We start from the raw sequence: 24,474 nt of genomic DNA, 5'->3' as shown, positions 1-24,474 counted from the left end.
CTCACTGATCACCATAGCAGCACCCACCCGTAGCACGCGCTCCAGCAGGTATATCTCACTGGTCACCCCCAAAGCCAATTCCTACTTTGGCTGCCTTTCCTTCCAGTTCTCTGCTGCCAATGACTGGAACAAACTGCAAAAATCACTGAAGCTGGAGACCCATATCTCCCTCACTAGCTTTAAGCACAAGCTGTCAGAGCAACTCACAGATCACTGCACCTGCACATAGCCCATCTGTAAACAGCCCATCCAACTACCTCATCCCCATACTGTATTTATTTATTTATCTTGCTCCTTTGCACCCCAGTATCTCTACTTGCACATTAATCTTCTGCACATCTACCATTCCAGTGTTTAATTGCTATATTGTAATTACTTCGCCACCATGGCCTATTTATTGCCTTACCTCCCTTATCTTAACTCATTTGCACTCACTGTATATAGATGTTTCTTTTTCTACTGTATTATTGACTATGTTTGTTTATTTCACGTGTAACTCTGTGTTGTATGCGTCGAACTGCTGTGCTTTATCTTGGCCAGGTCGCAGTTGTAAACGAGAACTTGTTCTCAACTAGCCTTCCTGGTTAAATAAAGGTGAAATTAAAAAAAATTTAAACATTAAACTGGTTCCGCTTTTCTCTCTTTTGTTTATTACCATGTTATAACCAGCAGCACACAGCAATGCTGACCATATTTTGCTTTTATGAGAGATTTGTATTCAGAAATGCAAGCTGCCTCAGTTGAGGGGCTCATGCAATTTCTTCTCAGTAATTATTTGTCCCGTTTTTGAGAAGACCCTCACAGAGGGAAAGGATATGGCCGCTATGCAGTCTCCCTGTCATGACTTTAGTAAGCCGTGGGTAGACAGAGGCCTTGTTCTTCCACCAGCTCAGAGGATCTGCAGATCTTTGGATGAGGGGCTCTTCCAAATAGGATCAAACCTCCATTATGGCATCTGCTGAGGGATTCCTTCGTGCTGCATCCCCAGTTGCTCTCTCGTCAAACAGCATGGTGCTTCTGCTCCATTTGATCCCTCTTCTTCCTGTTTCCCTGGTAAAATGTTGAATTACACCTTGTAGTGCAGCCTTGTTTAGGCCTCAGCTCAGGCATCCCCATCTGGTGTTGTGTAGACTTTAGTTTTTCAGCACCTACTGTGCTCCTGTGGAAGTATTCCACAGCTGCTTTCACTTTGTCCACAGTGGGCTTCATCACCTTCAGAGCATCTCTTACAATCAGGTTGATTGTGTGGGCAAGACACGAATGATGGGTCCATTTTAAAATGTTCATGGCTTTGGTTATGTTAGCTGCATTGTCGCTAACACAACAGACCACTTTTCCATCTACTTTGATTTATTTCACCTTTATTTAACCAGTAGGCCAGTTTGGAACAAGTTCTCATTTACAACTGCAACCTGGCTAAGATAAAGCAAAGCAGTGCGACAAAAAACAACAACACAGAGTTACACATGGGATAAACAAATGTACAGTCAATAACACAATAGAAAATCTATATACAGTGTGTACAAATGGAGTAAGGAGGTAAGGCAATAAATATGCCAATAGTAGAGAAGTAATTACAATTTAGCAAATTAACACTGGAGTGATAAATGTGCAGATGATGATGTGTAAGTAGAAATACTGGTGTGCAAAAGAGCAAAAAAAGTAAATAAAAACAATATGGGGTGGAGGTAGATAGTTGGATGGGCTATTTACAGATGGGCTGTGTACAGCTACAGCGATCGGTAAGCTGCTCTGACAGCTGATGCTTACAGTTAGTGTGGGTGATATGTCAGTGATTTTTGCAATTCGTTCCAGTCATTGGCAGCAGAGAACTGAAAGGAAAGGTGGCCAAAGGAGGAATTGGCTTTGGGGATGACCAGTGAAATATACCTGCTGGAGCGCGTGCAACGGGTGGGTGTTGTTATGGTGACCATTGAGCATGAGATAAGTTCGGAGCTTTACCTAGCAAAGACTTATAGATGACCTGGAGCCAGTGGGTCTGGCGACGAATATGTAGCGAGGGCCAGCCGACGAGAGCATACAGTGGTGGGTGGTATATGGGGCTTTGGTGACAAAATGGATGGCACTGTGATAGACTGCGTCCAGTTTGCTGAGTAGAGTGTTGGAGGCTGTTTTGTAAATGACATCGCCAAAGTCGAGGATCGATAGGATAGTCAGTTTTACTAGGGTATGTTTGGCAGCGTGAGTGAAGGAGGCTTTGTTGCGAAATAGGAAGCGAATTCTAGATTTAATTTTGGATTGGAGATGCTTAACATGAGTCTGGAAGGAGAGTTTACAGTCTAGCCAGACACCTACAGTTGAAGTCGGAAGTTTACATACACCTTAGCAAAATACATTTAATCTCAGTTTCACAATTCCTGACATTTAATCCTAGTAAAAAGTCCCTGTCTTAGGTCAGTTAGGATCACCACTTTATTTTAAGAATATGAAATGTCAGAATAATAGTGGAGAGATGATTTATTTCAGCTTTTATTTCTTTCATAACATTCCCAGTGGGTCAGAAGTTTACATACACTCTATTTGGTATTTGGTTGCATTGCCTTTAAATTGTTTAACTTGGGTCAAACGTTTTGGGTAGCCTTCCACAAGCTTCCCACAATAAGTTGGGTGAATTTTGGCCCATTCCTCCTGACAGAGCTGGTGTAACTGGGATTGAGGTCAGGGCTTTGTGATGGCCACTCCAATACCTTGACTTTGTTGTCGATAAGCCATTTTGCCACAACTTTGGAAGTATGCTTTGGGTCATTGTCCATTTGGAAGACCCATTTGCGACCAAGCTTTAACTTCCTGACTGATGTCTTGAGATGTTGCTTCAATATATCTACATAATTTTCCTTCCTCACGATGCCATCTTTGTGAAGTGCACCAGTCCCTCCTGTAGCAAAGCACCCCCACAACATGATGCTGCCACCCCCGTGCTTCACGGTTGGGATGGTGTTCTTCGGCTTGCAAGTCTCCCCCTTTTTCTTCCAAACATAACGATGGTCATTATGGCCAAACAGTAATATTTTTGTTTCATCAGACCAGAGGACATTTCTCCAAAAAGTACGATCTTTGTCCCCATGTGCAGTTGCAAACCGTAGTCTGAGTTTTTTTATGGCGGTTTTGGAGCAGTGGCTTCTTCCTTCCTGAGCGACTTTTCAGGTTATGTCGATATAGGACTCATTTTACTGTGGATATAGATACTTTTGTACCTGTTTCCTCCAGAATCTTAACAAGGTCCTTTGCTGTTGTTCTTCAAGACCCGGCACTTAGAGCCGACTTGTTCGCGAACGACCCATCACTAGTTTAAGGTAGGGATGTGAAATTTTACGTGACACCTGTGTACCACAATACTATCACGAGGACTGATATTGCGAGGTGAAAGGGTTGTCACTAGTTGCAACAGCCACAAAGTCGAAATTGGCAAAAACTCCACACTTGATGAGCAAAGTAAATAAATTAACGCCACCAGCTGGAGAAGACAGATGTTGGTCCTTGTTATCCCTCTCGCTTCGCCTCTCCCTCTCTGGCTATATCAAAGACAGTACAGAAACTTTGTGGCTATATCGTAAAAATGCATGAAAACTAAAAAATATATTTTTGATCTTAATTTAAGGTTAGGATTAGGCATAAGGTTAACAGTGTGGTTAGGTTTAAAATCAGATTTTAAGAAGATCAATTGTAGAAATAGGCGGGGTTTAGCGATTTGCGGCTGTGGTAACGACCAGGTGAAAGTTCAACCGAACTCCAGACATAATGGAAGTAAATCAGGCAAAACAAGAGCATCTACTTGCATTAAAAGGTATTTCACTGAGTTAAATATATGATAACATTGTTTAAAACAATGTACTTAAGCAATATACTCATTCGGGTCGCGTTTGATTTGTCCGTTATGTTGATATCTGAAAAGAAGAGGTTGTTTACATCTGAGACTGACAACTAACTTACTCGCTAATGTTTGGCTAACATAGATGCCAAGTCAACGTCAAATAAGCATGTGATGAACAAACTAGCTAAATGCGTAGCTAGTATCGAGTAAACTAAATCAACTTGCTGTTGATTAGGGGTGTCTTTTTCCCCCCCAAGAGCCAACCTTGTTAGCGTAACGACTGTTAACATTAGCTAGCTACTATCAAACGTTAACAATATTCTGTCACATAATTTTCCATGTCATGCACAATTTGCATACTATATCTAGAGCCTTAGATATGCAGTTTTAGAAGCTGTTCTTGGTCTTGTAAGCCTTACATCACAATGTTGATTGCGCACAGGACAGAAGGTTGTGGGTTCATGGACAAGAGTTGGGGTGGAAAGATCTTGTTTATAGTAAAAGCATTGCCTTAGTCTTATCGTATTTGCAGGTCCAATAAAATAAAATAGCATTTTATAAACATTTCATGTAATTTTACACATTAGCAGAATGCTTTAATACTACACAAGTTACCGAAATTACAGGGTTAGAATGGACATAGAGATGGACATATGTTCATTTGATCATATTTCCCAAAAGCCAAATAATTGTGTCTTGTTTGCAACAAAACGTTCCCTGTTTGCAAATAATTAAACCTGAGACATCATTAGGAATCTGGGCAGGATACTTTCAAAAGTTAGGCCTACCTTTCCACCCTAGACAGAGGCCTACCAATGCAGAAAAATGTAAACTTTTTAACTGCTGGCTATTCTTCTTCTGTAGTTTAACCCAACGAGAGAAGGTCATAAGTATTTCCCTAAAGGCTGTCTGGGTTTAAACATCTTCTATTGTACAGAAAGTGAATAGCTTAATCAATTGATAATGAGAGAATTGCATTGCTTACCAAGTAATGTAAATGTTTTTGTCTCCTCGGCTATAGAAGGTTGTCGCTCACGCCTCAATCACACTGACAGTCATTGTGCAAAATGGTATGCAGCATCATCTAGATAAACTACATTACCAAAAGTATGTGGACCCCTGCTCGTTGAACATCTCATTCCAAAATCATGGGCATTAATATGGAGTTGGTCCGCCCTTGCTGCTATAACAGCCCCGACTTTTCTGTGAAGGCTTTCCACTAGATGTTGGAACTAGAGGTCGACCGATTAATCGGAATGGCTGATTAATTAGGGCCGATTTCAAGTTTTCATAACAATCGGAAATCTGTGTTTTTGGACACCGATTTGGCCGATTTTTAGTGTGTGTGTGTGTGTGTGTGTGTGTGTGTGTGTGTGTATATATATGCAGTTAAGGCAGTTAACCCACCGTTCCTAGGCTGTCATTGAAAATAAGAATGTGTTCTTAACTGACTATATATATATATATATATATATGTCAGTTAAGAACACATTCTTATTTTCAATGACAGCCTAGGAACGGTGGGTTAACTGCCTTGTTCAGGGGCAGAACGACAGATTTTTACCTTGTCAGCTCAGGGATTCAATCTTGCAACTTTACGGTTAACTAGTCCAACGCTCTAACCACCTGCTTTACATTGCACTCCATGAGGAGCCTGCCTGTTACACGAATGCAGTAAGAAGCCAATGTAAGTTGCTAGCTAGCATTGATTGATTGATTAAACTTATCTTATAAAAAAACAATGACAATCACTAGTTAACTACACATGGTTGATGATATTACTAGTTTATCTAGCCTGCCCTGGGTTGCATATAATCGATGCGGTGCGCATTCGCAAAAAGGACTGTCGTTGCTCCAACGTGTACCTAACCATAAACATCAATGCCTTTCTTAAAATCAATACACAAGTATATATTTTTAAACCTGCATATTTAGTTAATATTACCTGCTAACATGAATATCTTTTAACTAGGGAAAATGTGTCACTTCTCTTGCAACAGAGTCAGGGTATATGCAGCAGTTTGGGCCGCCTGGCTCGTTGCGAACTGTGTGAAGTCTATTTCTTCTTAACGAAGACAGCCAATTTCGCCAAACGGGGGATGATTTAACAAAAGCACATTTGCGAAGAAAGCACAATCGTTGCACGACTGTACCTAACCATAAACATCAATGCCTTTCTTAAAATCAATACACAGAAGTATATATTTTTAAACCTGCATATTTAGCTAAAAGAAATCCAGGTTAGCAGGCAATATTAACCAGGTGAAATTGTGTCACTTCTCTTGCGTTCATTGCACGCAGAGTCAGGGTATATGCAACAGTTTGGGCCGCCTGGCTCGTTGCGAACTAATTTGCCAGAATTTTATGTAATTATGACATAACATTGAAGGTTGTGCAATGTAACAGGAATATTTAGACTTAGGGATGCCACCCGTTAGATGAAATACAGAACGGTCCGTATTTCACTGAAAGAATAAACGTTTTGTTTTCAAGATGATAGTTTCCGGATTCGACCATATTAATGACCTAAGGCTCGTATTTCTGTTTGTTTATTATAATTAAGTCTATGATTTGATATTTGATAGAGCAGTCTGACTGAGCGGTGGTAGGCACCAGCAGGCTCGTAAGCATTCATTCAAACAGCACTTTCGTGCGTTTTGCCAGCAGCTCTTCGCAATGCTTCAAGCATTGTGCTGTTTATGACTTCAAGCCTATCAACTCCCGAGATTAGGCTAGAGTAACCAATGTGAAATGGCTAGCTAGTTAGCGGGGTGCGCGCTAATAGCGTTTCAAACGTCACTCGCTCTGAGACTTGGAGTAGTTGTTCCCTTTGCACTGCATGGGTAACGCTGCTTCGAGGGTGGCTGTTGTCGATGTGTTCCTGGTTTGAGCCCAGGTAGGAGCGAGGAGAGGGAAGGAAGCTATACTGTTACACTGGCAATACTAAAGTGCCTATAAGAACATCCAATAGTCAAAGGTATATGAAATACAAATCGTGTAGAGAGAAATAGTCCTATAATTCCTATAATAACTACAACCTAAAACTTCTTACCTGGGAATATTGAAGACTCATGTTAAAAAAACCACCAGCTTTCATATGTTCTCATGTTCTGAGCAAGGAACTTAAATGTTAGCTTTCTTACATGGCACATATTACACTTTTACTTTCTTCTCCAACACTTTGTTTTTGCATTATTTAAACCAAATTGAACATGTTTCATTATTTATTGGAGGCTAAATTGATTTTATTGATGTATTATAAGTTAAGTTAAAATAAGTGTTCATTCAGTATTGTTGTAATTGTCATTATTACAAATAAATAAAAAAAAATCGTCCGATTAATCGGTATCGGCAATTTTTTGGTACTCCAATAATCGGTATCGGCGTTAAAATCATAATCGGTCGACCTCTAGTTGGAACATTGCAGCGGGGACTTACTTCCATTCAGCCAGAGCATTAGTGAGGTTGGGCACTGCTGTTGGGTGATTAGGCCAGTCAAGTTCTTCCACATGGATCTCGACAAACCATTTCTGTATGGACCTCGCTTTGTGCTTGGGGGCAATGTCATGCTGAAACAGGAAAGGGCCTTCCCCAAACTGTTGCCACAAAGTTGGAAGCGCAGAATCATCTAGAATGTCATTGTATGCTGCAGTGTTAAAATGTCCCTTCACTGCAACTAAGGGGTCCAACCCAAACCATGAAAAACAGCCCCAGATATTATTCCTCCTCCACCAATCTTTACAGTTGGCACTATACATTTGGGCAGGTAGCGTTCTCCTGGCATCCGCCAAACTCAGAATTGTCCGTCTGACTGCCAGATGGTGAAGCGTGATTCATCACTCCAGAGAATGCGTTTCCACTGCTCCAGAGTCCAATGGCGGCCAGCATTACACCACTCCAGCTGACACTTGACATTGCGCGTGGTGATCTTAGGCATGTGTGTGTCTGCTCAGCTATGGAAACCCATTTCATGAAGCTCCCGATAAAACAGTTCTTGTTGTAACGTTGCTTCCAGAGGCAGTTTAGAACTCGGGTGTGAGTATTGCAACCGAGGACAGACGATTTTTACATGTTTCAGCACTCGGCAGTCCCGTTCTGTGAGCTTGTGTGGCCTACCATGTCACGGCTGAGCTGTTGTTGCTCCTAGACGTTTTTCACTTCACAATAACAACACTTACAGTTGACCGGGGCAGCTCTAGCAGGGCAGAAATTTGATGAACTGACTTGTTGGAAAGTTGACATCCTATGAAAGTCACTGAGCTCTTTAGTATGGCCATTCTACTGCCAATGTTTTCCTCTGGAGATTGCATGGCTGTGTGGATCATTTTATACACCTGTCAGCAACAGGTGTGGCTGAAATAGCCGAATCCACTAACTTTTGTGTATGTATGTATGTATGTATGTATATGTGTGTGTGCAACAACAGTTCAACATTCACCTTCTACCATTTCTGTCAAGCTGTCTACTTATACAATTTGATGCATACGTTCGATAAATCCAACGAATGCACCACAGAGAACGTTGTGCAACTGCCTCTGCAACGCGATGCTGCAAGGCAAATGCAGTGTACCATTGGAAATAAATGTACTTCTGGTGTACCAAAATGCATTGACGCTGATGCTGTGATCGAGGCATCAGCTTCTGAATGTAAAAGAAACTAAACAATGATATTCCCATATGCAGTATGGGAGTAATGTCTTTCCCGGGTATTTTACAGCTCGTTTCTAGCATAAAGCATCTCGGACCACTTTATATAATCGGTATCCGTTTTATTTTCTTCAAAATCTTAAATTAACAAGGGGTAGGCTTGTGCTTTTTGCCATTTTCTTTAATTAAGGGTAGGCCTATAGCATACCCTCTCATATCCCCTCAATTCGAGTTTTGGTTTTAACTTAACAGCCCTTCACTGACATGGAGGTAGGCTATTTAAAGGGTGCATGGTGGGTGGAGGAATTGACCGACAAATCTATGGATGTAGCAGCCTATAGCCTAATTTCGTCTTTCAAACAGGTCGTCCTACCTCTTAATTATTAATTAGGAAGAAATAGGCACCAACACAAAGCCCTCTTGTTGTTAGTAAATTCTAATTACATTGAAGACAGCTGAAATGAATTATGCCTACTTGAATTTTCCTACTTTCAGCACCACGTCAATTTCCGATTGATAGCTTTGCAGGCTGCTGCATCAAGTTTCAGCAACACAATGTAAGTTACTCGAATCTGGCTTACTGAGAGGTCAATAACTCTGATAAATACATAATGGGCAAGAAACATATAATGTTTTATGCAATCAATTATAAACTAGGTTTTTCGAGTCCTGAATGCTGATTTGGCTGACAGCTATAGTATATCAGACCATATACCATGGGTATGACAAAACAAATGACGATGGTAATCAGTTTATAATAGCAATATGGCACCTCATGGGTTTCTGGTATATGCATTCGGGAAGTATTAGACCCCTTGACTTTTTCCACATTTTGTTATGTTACAGACTTATTCTAAAATGGATTAAATAAAACATTTTCCTCATCAATCTACACTAGAGGTTGACCGATTTATGATTTCTCAACGCCGATACCGATTATTGGCGGGCCAAAAAAACCCCGATGCCGATTAATCGGCCGATTTTATTATAGATATATTTATTTTTTATATATTTGTAATAATGACAATTACAACAATACTGAATGAACAATGAACACTTTTTTTATTTTAACTTAATATAATACATCAATAAAATCAATTTAGTCTCAAATAAATAATGAAACATGTTCAATTTGGTTTAAATAATAGAAAAACACAGTGTTGGAGAAGAAAGTAAAAGCGCAATATGTGCCATGTTAAAAAGCTAACGTTTAAGTTCCTTGCTCAGAACATGAGAACATATGAAAGCTGGTGGTTCCTTTTAACATGAGTCTTCAATATTCCCAGGTAAGAAGTTTTAGGTTGTAGTTATTATAGGACTATTTCTCTCTATACCATTTGTATTTCGTATACCTTTTGACTATTGGATGTTCTAACAGGTAGTTTAGTATTGCCAGCCTAATCTTGGGAGTTGATAGGCTTGAAGTCATAAACAGCGCAATGCTTGGAGCACAGAGAAGAGCTGCTGGCAAATGCAGGAGTGCTGTTTGAATGAATGCTTACGAGCCTGCTGCTGCCTACCACCGCTCAGACTGCTCTATCAAATCATAGACTTAATTATAATATAATAACACACAGAAATACAAGCCTTAGGTCATTAATATTGTCAAATCCGCAAACTATCATTTCGAAAACAAAACGTTTATTCTTTCAGTGAAATACGGAACCGTTACTTATTTTATCTAACAGGTGGCATCCATAAGTCTAAATATTGCTGTTACATTGCACAACCTTCAATGTTATGTCATAATTACGTAAACTTCTGGCAAATTAGTTCGCAACGAGCCAGGCGGCCCAAACTGTTGCATATACCCTGACTCTGCGTGCAATGAACACAAGAGAAGTGACACAATTAACCTAGTTAATATTGCCTGCTAACATGAATTTCTTTTAACTAAATATGCAGGTTTCAAAAAATATATACTTCTGTCTATTGATTTTAAGAAAGGCATTGATGTTCATGGTTAGGTACAGTCGTGCAACGATTGTGCTTTTTTTTCGCAAATGCGCTTTTGGCAATCATCCCCCGTTTGGTGAAGTTGGCTGTCTTTGTTGGGAAGAAATAGACTTCACACAGTTCGCAACGAGCCAGGCGGCCCAAACTGCTGCATACACCCTGCCTCTGTTCCACAGAACGCAAGAGAAGTGACACAATTTTCCTAGTTAAAAAAAATCATGTTAGCAGGCAATATTAACTAAAATGCAGGTTTAAAAATATATACTTGTGTATTGATTTTAAGAAAAGCGTTGATGTTTATGGTTAGGTACACATTGGTGCAACGACAGTGCTTTTTTCCGCGAATGCGCTTGTTAAATCACCCATTTGGCGAAGTAGGCTGTGATTCAATGATAAATTAACAGACAACATATCGATTATATGCAACGCAGGACAAGCTAGATAAACTACTAATATCATCAACCATGTGTAGTTAACTACTGATTATGTTAAGATTGTTTTTTTTTATAAGAATTGTTTTTTTTTATAAGAATTGTTTAATGCTATCTAGCACCTTACCTTGGCTCCTTGCTGCACTCGCATAACAGGTAGTCAGCCTGCCACGCAGACTCCTCGTGGAGTGCAATGTAATTGGCCATAATCAGTGTCCAAAAATGCCAATTTACCGATTTTGTTATGAAAGCTTGAAATCGGCCCTAATTAATCGGCCATTCTGATTAATCGGTCGACCTCTAATCTACACACACTACCCCATAATGACAAAGCGAAAACAGGTTTTTATAAATGTTATTACCTTATTTACATAAGTATTCAGACTCTTTGCTATTAGACTGGAAATCTTGCTCCGGTGCATTCTGTTTCCATTGATCATCCTTGATGTTTCTACAACTTCATTGGAGTCCACCTGTGGTAAATCCAATTGGTCGGACATTATTTGGAAAGGGACACACTTGTCTATATAAGGTCCCACTGTTGACAGTGCATGTCAGACAAAAAAACCAAGTCATGATGTTGAAGGAATTGTCTGTAGAGCTACGAGAGTACAGCGAGATCCAAGGCGCTCAGGACCTGACTGGGGAAAAGGTTCACCTTCCAGCTGGACAACGACCCTAAGCACACAGCCAAGACAACGCAGGAGTGGCTTCGGAAAAAATCTCTGAATGTCCTTGAGTGGTCCAGCCAGACCTGGGACTTGAACCCGATCGAACATCTCTTGAGAGACCTGAAAATAGCTGTGCAGCAACACTCCCCATCCAACCTGACAGAGCTTGAGAGGGTCTGCAGAGAAGAATGGGAGAAACTCCCCAAATACAGGTGTGCCAAGCTTATAGCGTCATACCCAACAAAACTCGAAGCCTTAATCGCTGCCAAAGGTGCTTCAACAATGTACTGAGTAAATGGTCTGAATACTTGTGGACGTGATATTTCATTTTTTTACATTTTTAATACATTTGCAAAAAAATAGCTTTGTCATTATGTGTAGATTGATGATTAAAAAAAGCAATTTTAATAAATTTTAGAGTAAGGCTGTAACGTAACAATGTGGAAAAAGTCAAGGCGTCTGAGTACTTTCTGAAGGCACTGCATATCACTCGAGGTGGTGAAAACTTCAATCCATTTGGAGTAACTATCGCAACACATCTTTTTTCCTTTTACATGCAGACGTGAAGAAAATCTATTTGCATATTTACCTATGGGCCCCAGGGGACTGGTAATTCCCCCTTTGGACACGACTCGCATCCAAAAAACAACAACGTTGCCTGTTAAATCAAAATAACAAATTTAAATTAGAATTAGTGTTTGTGGGGATTTGGACTTTAAATTAACTCAATTTTTACTTAATTGTATCCCATAAGGTAATTCAAGGAATAGTAAAATAGACTAGAGACTTTCTCTCATTCAGAGCCAGCGCTCTGTCCTTCTCGTGGTCCAAATCACATATAGGACTATTGCTAAATTATAAACCTCTTCCTAATCATCAGTGTTTACATATTACATTTAAATCTCACCCAATGCCTCAAGTGAGGGTGATCAGGCCTCACCAGAAAGTCAGAACAAAGGTCAGAGGTCATTCAACCCCAGTGAGTGTTTCTTTCCCTTCTCTACCTTGTACCTCAGATATTATTTCAAACATTTCGTGTACCAAGTTTACTTTGGGTTTTTCAGCACATTTCTTATCAAGAGAAGTGATGTATGCAACCAAAATTCATAAAATAGATACTTCAGACAATTACATTTTTGTTCCCTTTTAAGGTGCATCCTTTCTAACCTGTGAAGAAACCACTAAAACCAAATAAAAAGACCCCATGCAATAAATCAAATTCAGTAGTAAAATCACAAACAAATATTCAGAACAGGTGGGTTGTGTGTGCGTGTGCTGATGTGTGTGGTAACACGTAGGACAAAAAACAAACAAATGGCCAGGCCTTACTTGATTAGGAGCTGGGTATCTTTATACTTAATAGAACTGCAGAGCCTCGGGATACATTTCAAAGGGAGAGATATGGACACCCCATCTTCTCCTAAAAGTGAAAATGTATATTCCTTTAGTTTTCACTTTGCAAAATCTTAATCAGTAACAAAACTGTTTTAATTACAGACAAAACATAACTTCTGTTCAGAGGCCACTGTCCTCCCTCCACTCTTTTTAATCGTTTGTGTTTTAATCTACCCAAACTAGGGTTGCACATGGAAATTTCCGGAAAGTTTCCGACCCTTTGCAAACCTAACCCCAACGTTTACTGTAAGTACAATTACCAACCTCCGTTGGATATTCACTATTTGCTTCACACTCATTAATGTATACTATTTTAAGATTTAATATGCACTAAATCGAGACAGATCTACTCATTAACAACATTTTTAAAGGTAATTTTAGGTTTGGTAACCCCAATGCTGGCGCTTGACACAATTGCTTTTTTAAACTTTACAATTGTTTATTTAACGCTACAAACAATAACTCACAATATTACTACACTCTAATTACAATTGTTTCTTTAACTCTACAAACAATTACTCATGATATTAATTCCACTCTTATTCCTTGTGAGGACCCCTCCTCCCTTTATTCAATTCTATAAAGCTATTTCAGAATAAGACGGAATAAAGTGTCTCACGTGATTAAAAAAAAAAAAACACGATTTTCTGAGCTTGCAAGGAATGTTTGGGCGTGCCAATTTGAACTTGTTACCTTTTTAGAATCCATTCCCCTGGCATTATACATAGATTATCCAACCCCAAAATTGGTTCCACACCCGTCGCCTGTTCGGGACTAAAATCTACGACCGACCCTAAATCTACGACCGATCGGAACACAATGGGACTACTGAATAATCTCAGGCTTTCTAGATCCCTATCCATCTCCCCAAGATGTCAGAATGAGTAGTAACAGGTGTAGGAACTTTGCAAATGTTGTTTAAATGTGCCGGCTCCTGTTCCACTGATTCGGACTCTCCAGTTCGACACTAAATCGTGGTGAATCCTGCCGTCAACGCCAACTGTTATGTTCTGAACAAACTGAGTAAACCTCAAACGGACAACTAGAAAAAGCTCAAACCAAGTTTATTCACCCACTGGGTCATACAGCTACAAAGCCAAGACATGATTACACAACTCCTTACACATCTAGACAACCAATACATCTCTGTTGCTAGGAAGGAATTGAATTGGTTCCTCTCACTGGTGTAGTCACAGCCCTGTCTATTACTAAAACCTTAGTGGAAGTGTATGTGTGAGATAGGACTGCAGTAGGAGAGTCGTTGTAGTGGGCCTCTCTAGCCCCCCTCACAGAGGTTTCTTCTCACTTCATCTGTTGATTTGACCTCGACACATTCCTCACTCCTCCCTAGTTCTGCAGCCGGCCTGCCTTATCAGAGACTAACAATTGCCTTTCGCCTCCCTCATCAGAAACATGGAACAGAAGATTTAGTTTCTACTCTTAGTAACTTTCCATACACCTAGTTCCCAAATACCCTTCATTGACCCCAACATATACATTCCTTATACATGTAAAGTAATTAATCTAATCAAATCAAATTTATTTATATAGCCCTTCGTATATCAGCTGAAATCTCAAAGTGCTGTACAGAAACCCAGCCTAAAACCCCAAACAGCAAGCAATGCATGTGAAAGAGGCACGGTGGCTAGGAAAAACTCCCTAGGAAAAACTCCCTAGAAAGGCCAAAAACCTAGGAAGAAACCTAGAGAGGAACCAGGCTATGAGGGGTGGCCAGTCCTCTTCTGGCTGTGCCGGGTGGATATTATAACAGAACATGGTCAAGATGTTAAAATGTTCATAAATGACCAGCATGGTCAAATAATAATAATCATTGTAGTTGTCGAGGGTGCAACAAGCACGTCCGGTGAACAGGTCAGGGTTCCGTAGCCGCAGGCAGAACAGTTGAAACTGGAGCAGCAGCATGGCCAGGTGGACTAGGGACAGCAAGGAGTTATCATGCCGCATGGTCCTAGGGCTCAGGTCCTCCGAGAGAAAGAAAGAGAGAAAGAGAGAATTAGAGAGAGCATATTTAAATTCACACAGGACACCGGATAAGACAAGAGAATACTCCAGATGAAACAGACTGACCCTAGCCCCCCGGCACGTAAACTACTGCAGCATAAATACTGGAGGCTGAGACAGGAGGGATCAGAAGACACTGTGGCCCCATCCGATGATACCCCCGGACAGGGCCAAACAGGCAGGATATAACCCCACCCACTTTGCCAAAGCACAGCCCCCACACCACTAGAGGGATGTCTACAACCACCAACTTACCGTCCGAAGACAAGGCCGAGTATAGCCCACAAAAATCTCCGCCATGGCACAACCCAAGGGGGGCCGCCAACCCAGACAGGAAGACCACGTCAGTGACTCAACCCACTCAAGTGACGCACCCCTCCCATGGACGGCATGGAAGAACACCAGTAAGTCAGTGACTCAGCCCCTGTAATAGGGTTAGAGGCAGAGAATCCCAGTAGAAAGAGGGGAACCGGCAAGGCAGAGACGGCAAGGGCGGTTCGTTGCTCCAGCCTTTCCGTTCACCTTCACACTCCTTGGCCAGACTACACTTAATCATAGGACCTACTGAAGAGATAAGTCTTCAGTAAAGACTTAAAGGATGAGACTGAGTCTGCGTCTCTCACATGGGTAGGCAGACTATTCCATAAAAATGGAGCTCTATAGGAGAAAGCCCTACCTCCAGCCGTTTGCTTAGAAATTCTAGGGACAATTAGGAGGCCTGCGTCTTGTGACCGTAGCGTACATATAGGTATGTACGGCAGGACCAAATCGGAAAGATAGGTAGGAGCAAGCCCATGTAATGCTTTGTAGGTTAGCAGTAAAACCTTGAAATCAGCCCTTGCCTTAACAGGAAGCCAGTGTAGGGAGGCTAGCACTGGAGTAATATGATCAAATTTTTTGGTTCTACTCAGGATTCTAGCAGCCGTATTTAGCACTAACTGAAGTTTGTTTAGTGCTTTATCCGGGTAGCCGGAAAGTAGAGCATTGCAGTAGTCCAGCCTAGAAGTAACAAAAGCATGGATTCATTTTTCTGCGTCATTTTTGGACAGAAAGTTTCTGATTTTTGCAATGTTACGTAGATGGAAAAAAGCTGTCATTGAAACAGTGTTGATATGTTCTTCAAAAGAGAGATCAGGGTCCAGAGTAACACCGAGGTCCTTCACAGTTTTATTTGAGACGACTGTACAAACATCCAGATTAATTGTCAGATTGAACAGAAGATCTCTTTGATTCTTGGGACCTAGAACAAGCATCTCTGTTTTGTCCGAGTTTAAAAGTAGAAAGTTTGCAGCCATCCACTTCCTTATGTCTGAAACACAGGCTTCTAGCGAGGGCAATTTTGGAGCTTCACCATGTTTCATTGAAATGTACAGCTGTGTATCATCCGCATAGCAGTGAAATTTAACATTATGTTTTCGAATGACATCCCCAAGAGGTAAAATATATAGTGGAAACAATAGTGGTCCTAAAACGGAACCTTGAGGAACACCAAAATGTACAATTGATTTGTCAGAGGACAAACCATTCACAGAGACAAACTGATATCTTTCCGACAGATAAGATCTAAACCAGGCCAGAACTTGTCCATGTAGACCAATTTGGGTTTCCAATCTCTCCAAAAGAATGTGGTGATCGATGGTATCAAAAGCGGCACTAAGATCTAGGAGCACGAGGACAGATGCAGAGCCTCGGTCTGACGTCATTAAAAGGTCATTTACCACCTTCACAAGTGCAGTCTCAGTGCTATGATGGGGTCTAAAACCAGACTGAAGCGTTTCGTATACATTGTTTGTCTTCAGGAAGGCAGTGAGTTGCTGTGCAACAGCTTTTTCTAACATTTTGAGAGGAATGGAAGATTCGATATAGGCCGATAGTTTTTTATAATTTCTTGGTCAAGATTCGGCTTTTTCAAGAGAGGCTTTATTACTGCCACTTTTAGTGAGCTTGGTACACATCCGGTGGATAGAGAGCCGTTTATTATGTTCAACATAGGAGGGCCAAGCACAGAAAGCAGCTCTTTCAGTAGTTTAGTTGGAATAGGGTCCAGTATGCAGCTTGAGGGTTTGGAGGCCATGATTATTTTCATCATTGTGTCAAGAGATGTAGTACTAAAACACTTTAGTATCTCCCTTGAGCCAAGGTCCTGGCAGAGTTGTGCAGACTCAGGACAATGGAGCTTTGGAGGAATACCCAGATTTAAAGAGGAGTCCGTAATTTGCTTTCTAATGATCATGATCTTTTCCTCAAAGAAGTTCATAAATGTATTACTGCTGAAGTGAAAGCCATCCTCCATTTGCGAATGCTGCTTTTTAGTTAGCTTTGCGACAGTATCAAAAAGAAATTTCGGATTGTTCTTATTTTCCTCAATTAAGTTGGAAAAATAGGATGATCGAGCAGCAGTGAGGGCTCTTCGATACTGCACGGTACTGTCTTTCCAAGCTAGTCGGAAGACTTCCAGTTTGGTGTGGCGCCATTTCCGTTCCAATTTTCTGGAAGCTTGCTTCAGAGCTCGTGTATTTTCTGTATACCAGGGAGCTAGTTTCTTATGACAGATGTTTTTAATTTTTAGGGGTGCAACTGCATCTAGGGTATTGCGCAAGGTTAAATTGAGTTCCTCGGTTAGGTGGTTAACTGATTTTTGTCCTCTGACGTCCTTGGGTAGGCAGAGGGAGTCTGGAAGGGCATCAAGGAATCTTTGGGTTGTCTGAGAATTTATAGCACGACTTTTAATGCTCCTTGGTTGGGGTCTGAGCAGATTATTTGTTGCAATTGTAAACGCAATAAAATGGTGGTCCGATAATCCAGGATTATGAGGAAAAACATTAAGATCCACAACATTTATTCCATGGGACAAAACTAGGTCCAGAGTATGACTGTGGCAGTGAGTAGGTCCAGAGACATGTTGGACAAAACCCACTGTGTCGATGAATGCTCCGAAAGCCTTTTGGAGTGGGTCTGTGGACTTTTCCATGTGAATGTTAAAGTCCCCAAAAATTAGAATATTATCTGCTATGACTACAAGATCCGATAGGAATTCAGGGAACTCAGTGAGGAACACTGCATATGGCCCAGAAGGCCTGTAAACAGTAGCTATAAAAAGTGAGTGAGTAGGCTGCATAGATTTCATGACTAGAAGCTCAAAAGACGAAAACGTCATAGTTTTTTTTTTGTAAATTGAAATTTGCTATCGTAGATGTTAGCAACACCTCCGCCTTTGCCGGATGCACGGGGGGTATGGTCACTAGTGTAACCAGGGGGTGAGGCCTCATTTAACACAGTAAATTCATCAGGCTTAAGCCATGTTTCAGTCAGGCCAATCACATCAAGATTATGATCAGTGATTAGTTCATTGACTATAACTGCCTTGGAAGTGAGGGATCTAACATTAAGTAACCCAATTTTGAGATGTGAAGTATCACAATCTCTTTCAATAATGGCAGGAATGGAGGAGGTCTTTATACTAGTGAGATTACTAAAGCGAACACCGCCATTTTTAATTTTGCCCAACCTAGATCGAGGCACAGACACGGTCTCAATGGGGAAAGCTGAGCTGACTACGCTGATTGTGCTAATGGCAGACTCCACTAAGCTGTCAGGCTGGCTAACAGCCTGCTGCCTGGCCTGCACCCTATTTCATTCTGGAGCTAGAGGAGTTAGAGCCCTGTCTATGTTCGTAGATAAGATGAGAGCACCCCTCCAGCTAGGATGGAGTCCGTCACTCCTCAACAGGCCAGGCTTGGTCCTGTTTGTGGGTGAGTCCCAGAAAGAGGGCCAGTTATCTACAAATTCTATCTTTTGGGAGGGGCAGAACACAGTTTTCATCCAGCGATTGAGTTGTGAGACTCTGCTGTAGAGCTCATCACTCCCCCTAACTGGGAGGGGGCCAGAGACAATTACTCGATGCCGACACATCTTTCTAGCTGATTTACACGCTGAAGCTATGTTGCGCTTGGTGACCTCTGACTGTTTCATCCTAACATCGTTGGTGCCGACGTGGATAACAATATCTCTATACTCTCTACACTCGCCAGTTTTAGCTTTAGCCAGCACCGTCTTCAGATTAGCCTTAACGTCGGTAGCCCTGCCCCCTGGTAAACAGTGTATGATCGCTGGATGATTCGTTTTAAGTCTAATACTGCGGGTAATGGAGTCGCCAATGACTAGGGTTTTCAATTTGTCAGAGCTAATGGTGGGAGCCGTCGGCGTCTCAGACCCCACAGCGGGAGGAGTAGAGACCAGAGAAGTCTCGGCCTCCGACTCCGACTCACTTAATGGGGAGAACCGGTTGAAAGTTTCTGTCGGCTGAATAAGCGACACCGGTTGAGCATTCCTACAGCGTTTCCCTCCAGAAGCCATGAGAAAGTTGTCCGGCTGCGGGGACCGTGTGAGGGGGTTTATACTAACGTTATTATCTGTACTTAATTAATGAGTTATAGTATGGTAATGTGAATTTCACCGTCAACTGCGTTTATTTTCAGCAAACTTAACGTGTAAATATTTGTATGAACATAAGATTCAACAACTGAGACAAACTGAATAAGTTCCACAGACATGTGACTAACAGAAATGGAATAATGTGTCCCCGAACAAAGGGGGGGTCAAAATCAAAAGTAACAGTCAGTATCTGGTGTGGCCACCAGCTGCATTATGTACTGCAGTGCATCTCCTCCTCGTGGACTGCATCAGATTTGCCAGTTCTTGCTGTGAGATGTTACCCCACTCTTCCACCAAGGCACCTGCAAGTTCCTGGATATTTCTAGGGGGAATGGCCCTAGCCCTCACCCTCCGATCCAACAGGTCCCAGACGTGCTCAATGGGATTGAGATCCGGGCTCTTCGCTGGCCATGGCAGAACACTGACATTCCTTTCTTGCAGGAAGTCACGCACAGAACGAGCAGTATGACTTGTCATGCTGGAGGGTTATGTCAGGATGAGCCTGCAGGAAGGGTACCACATGAGGGAGGAGGATGTCTTCCCTGTAACGCACAGCGTTGAGATTGCCTGCAATGACAAGCTCAGTCCGTTGATGCTGTGACACACCGCCCCAGACCACGACGGACCCTCCACCTCCAAATCGTAATGTGTAACGCTCATGCCTTCGCCGATAAACGTGAATCCGACCATCACCCCTGGTGAGACAAAACCGCTACTCGTCAGTGAAGAGCACTTTTTGCCAGTCCTGTCTGGTCCAGCCATGGTGGGTTTGTGCCCATAGGCGATGTTCCCGGTGATGTCTGGTGAGGCGCTGCCTTACAACAGGCCTACAAGCCCTCAGTCCAGCCTCTCTCAGCCTGTTGCGGACAGTCTGAGCACTGATGGAGGGATTGTGCGTTCCTGGTCTAACTCGGGCAGTTGTTGTTGCCATCCTGTACCTGTCCCGCAGGTGTGATGTTCAGATGTACCGATCCTGTGCAGGTGTCGTTATACGTGGTCTGCCACTGCGAGGACGATCAGCTGTCCGTCCCTGTAGCGCTGTCTTAGGCATCTCACAGTACGGACATTGAAAATGATTTCCCTGGCTGCAGTCCTCATCTGGCCACATCTGCAGTCCTCATGCCTCCTTGCAGCATGCCTAAGGCAAGTTCACACAGGTGAACAGGGACCCTGGGCATCTTTCTTTTGGTGCTTTTCAGAGTCAGTAGAAAGGCCTCTTTAGTGTCCTAAGTTTTCATAACTGTGACCTTAATTGCCTACCGTCTGTAAGCTGTTAGTGTCTTAACGACCGTTCCACAGGTGCATGTTCATTAATTGTTTATGGTTCATTGAACAATCATGGGAAACAGTGTTTAAACCCTTTACAATGAAGATCTGTGAAGACAGGGTCCTGAAAAAGGGACGTTTCTTTTTTTGCTGAGTTTAGTTGCCATTACTACTGTTCTAGCTGGATGATAGCCATTGTTACTTAGGTAGTGTAAAGCATAGCACAGAGAATTTTCCACCTACCTTTACTTTACGACACTTCCTCAATTCCCGACTTGGAAGACAACACGTGTCTTCTAAACGTCCATTGCTAGTTGCAGGTTGTTTGTTTGAATTTAGAAAAGGCTACGTTATTAAATTATACATTATTTTGCTGCAATGTGTACGCAGCCATCTTTGTTAGGGTATGTGTTACAGGTATTAGGGTTACCCTAATATTATCACAGATGAAAGGTGAAGTTATCATTTGGTATTATCATTGTGAAGTAAGAGGATTTGCAGCCTCATATAGAGCTGGGGTAGCTACCCAATTACTTTGAGAAAGTCCAGTCAAACATTTCTTAGGTGGCAAAGGTCTGGATTGATGTTGTCATTTATCGGGGTAGTAGCAAACCCCCACTTCTTAAACCCATGCGCCTTCAAGCTGTTCACACCCCTTTTGTTGGCTGAGAGAAAATGCTGCAGTGTTATAGCTAATTTCCTGCAATTCTACACGTTGTTCCATGCCTTGTGTGGGTAAATCCATTTGAATTAAATAACTTTTTGACATCACTCCTTTGATTTGAACCAAAACTTCCATTCATATTTGCCTTTTGTAGAAGTGCTCAGAAAGGTACTTTTTGGACCTGAATGCAAAAACATTCAAGAGAGAAAGGTGCTCAAATTTGACATGTTTTGCATACCCAACAATACCATGAGACATCCATGGCTTCATCACTGGAAAATATAAATGGTTGAGATTTGATCAAATCTAAGTTTACAAACAGGGTTGTCAAACTATATATCTTTTTTTCTAGAAAAAAATAGTTTTAATAAAATGTATACTTTTATAACCTTAAACGTCAATTATCTAAAACGATATAATTTTTTTTATATTAACATATGTTGTAGCTTAGACCCCATTTTACATCATCTGAGGTTTTTGTGTTGTCCCGCCATTGGTTGAGACGCAACATGCGCTTGAATACAGGGTGGGTCTTGTGTTTTGGCTGATAAATGTACTAAAATGGAAAAAACATTTACATTTTAACTTTCAAATGGTACCACATCAGAGAATGTTGACTTGAATGGGAATATCTGTTGTTTTAAATTATACTGTCAATCCTCCATAGGAAAACTATTGAAATCATAGAAATATAGATAATAGAGTAGGCATAACCATTTAAGTTGACATTCGACATTGGGTGTACCGGCGGCCTTCTTTGTGGTAGTAATTAGAAGTAAAAATTACAATAGTGTACCAGCTAAATTGCAGTGGTCTGATTGGATAGGTCTATTCTATTAATTATATATCTATGATTGAAATGACACCCAACCTGTAGCTAGTTATTTCATCGTTTTGATGTCTTCACTATTATTCTACAATGTATAAAATAGTACAAATAAAGAAAACCCTTGAATGAGTAGGCGTGTCCAAACATTTGACTGGTACTGTATACATGTGTTCCTTGTCTTTCAGTGATGGGGTCATAATATTTTGTAGCTTAAACAGTTCAAAAAGATGGAGCATCTAGCGACTATCGGAAGTTACTAACGTAACCCCGGTTCTATGAACCAAGTGCAATTTTTAACCTAAATTTAAAGAGCCATACGTTGCTGATTAGAAAAACAAGATAGAAGTCTTGGAGTTGTGTTTCCTGACCTATTACGCATTTGGTTGATGATGTTTGTCCACCATGAGACACTGTAGATGTGGAAGCCTATTTCACTTCCTCAAAATCCTCAGAATGAATCTAAGATAACTCAATAAATCTGTAATTAATTTAATGTTTTTACTGAGGATGTTTTAGTTGCACAATTTTACATCTAACTAAGGTGTTTGGGGCAATATTTTTCAAGTAAAAAAAATGTTTTGTGTTGTGTTACAGTATGTAAACAAAGTCGGAGCTGCTGGGCGGGTCTGTCTCACTGTCTATGCTATTGGATAGAGAGCAATCACCGCAGCTGTTCACCCCATGTTAGTGGGAAAATGGACATCATCAAAACCCAACCTTCGTTTATGCTTCGATCACACCGACAGCGTCATTGCATTTTGGTACACCAGAATTACGTTCATTTCCAATGGAACGCTGCGTCGGATCACAAAGGCAGTTGCAGTGCGTTCTGTGTGGTGCATACTTTGGATTTATGCGTAGTGCATACAAACTGTATGCGTAGACGGCTTGACAGAAATGGTAGCAGAAGGTGAATGTTGAACTTTTGTTGCACTAATATCTAGATGATGCTGCGTACTCGTTTGCACAATGACGCTGTCGGTATGATCGACGCGTTACCCGTTGTGACGCACGTTGTGACGCACGGATGTTCCAAACTCCGTTTAGACGAGACGGACTTTATGACCAAAATTATCCCATTTACACTTTGTAGTACATTTTGACACTAGAATAACGGTTTCTGATTCATGTCGATGCCACATGAGTTTTCAAAGGCACTCGTTGCTCTTTAAAGTGTCAAATATTATGTTATTTCATGTTAACATGGAATTTTGATCTAGAATTGCAAGCAAGTAAACTAGCCTTACCCTAACTGAACTATTTTTTAAATCTCTTTTATCCTTTGCCTTTCACAGTGATGCGGTTAACAAAACCCACTCTCTTCACTAACATGCCAGTGACATGTGAAGATCGAGACCTCCCAGGTAAGCATCTTGATATATTTTACTGCCAACATGTAGAGTTGTATAATCTTTATTAGGCCTATCCAATTTTCTTTGCAGCTGTAATTCAAAATAAATGACATGGGCATATCAATTTAGAACAGAGAAAAGCTTAAGTCTTGAGTCAATAAGTATTCAACCCCTTTGTTATGGCAAGCCTAAATAAGTTCAGGAGTGAAGATTTGCTTAAAAAGTTGTGTGGACTTTGAGTGACTACCCAATCTCTGTACCCCACACATACAATTATCTGTAAGGTCCCTCAGTCGAGTATGAATCTATGCTTGAAATTCACATCACAAAGACCAGTAAGGTTGTCCAATGCATTGCAAAAAAGGGCACCTTTTTGGTAGATAGGTAAAAAAAAAAGGATATCCCTTTGAGCATGGTGGAGTTATTCATTAAGCTTTTGATGGTGTATCAATACACCCAGTCACTACAAAGATACCGGCATCCTTCCGGAGAGAAAGAAAATCGCTTAGGGATTTCACCATGAGGCCAATTAAAACAGTTACAGAGTTTAATGGCTGTGATAGGAAAGAACTGAGGATGGACAACAACATTTTAGTTACTCCACAATACCCACCGAGCACATTTGGGAACTTTAGTTTTTGGTTTCGCATTGGATCTGGGAACGAAGCCATAAGTTTCCTGACCGGTAAAATGTTAAACTTTGCAGGTAGGTTTTATTAACGTTCTGAGAAAAGGAAATTATAGGTTATTTGAAGGTAATTATGTTTCACTATGACTTTTAATAACACTGCTAGCTTAGGTTAACTGTTTTGAACTCCAAGCACAGATATGACACATGAAAATGTATTTGCTTTGGTATTAATCATGCAAACACATTTATTTTTTTAATGTGGCACGGTGTCAAGTGAGATTCAAACCTATGATCTTCTGTTCTCTAGCCTTGGAATTAGTCCACGAGGATGGAGCTAGTACACC

The 24,474-nt window shown here is 41.2% G+C and overlaps 1 protein-coding gene across 3 annotated transcripts in view; it reads left to right on the top strand.

Annotated features, from left to right (window-relative positions):
- The first annotated feature begins 3,714 nt into the window (after positions 1-3,714).
- LOC115203972 (trafficking protein particle complex subunit 13) overlaps positions 3,715-24,474 on the top strand; it is a 40,533-nt gene continuing 19,773 nt past the window's right edge. For 2 of the 3 annotated variants that reach the window (XM_029769112.1, XM_029769111.1), the window contains exons 1-3: positions 3,715-3,805; positions 13,116-13,178; positions 23,443-23,511. In XM_029769112.1, the coding sequence (XP_029624972.1) occupies positions 3,760-3,805; positions 13,116-13,178; positions 23,443-23,511 (178 nt within the window). In that variant the 5' untranslated portion in view covers positions 3,715-3,759. The remainder of the gene's footprint in view (positions 3,806-13,115; positions 13,179-23,442; positions 23,512-24,474) is intronic. The other variant, XM_029769113.1, reaches the window with a different exon arrangement.

The sequence above is a fragment of the Salmo trutta genome, chromosome 12 (genome assembly GCF_901001165.1).
Source record: "Salmo trutta chromosome 12, fSalTru1.1, whole genome shotgun sequence".
In the NCBI taxonomy this organism is placed as follows: Eukaryota; Metazoa; Chordata; class Actinopteri; order Salmoniformes; family Salmonidae; genus Salmo; species Salmo trutta.
Note: the sequence above shows the minus strand (reverse complement) of the source record. Positions and strands in the feature narration are given on the sequence as shown.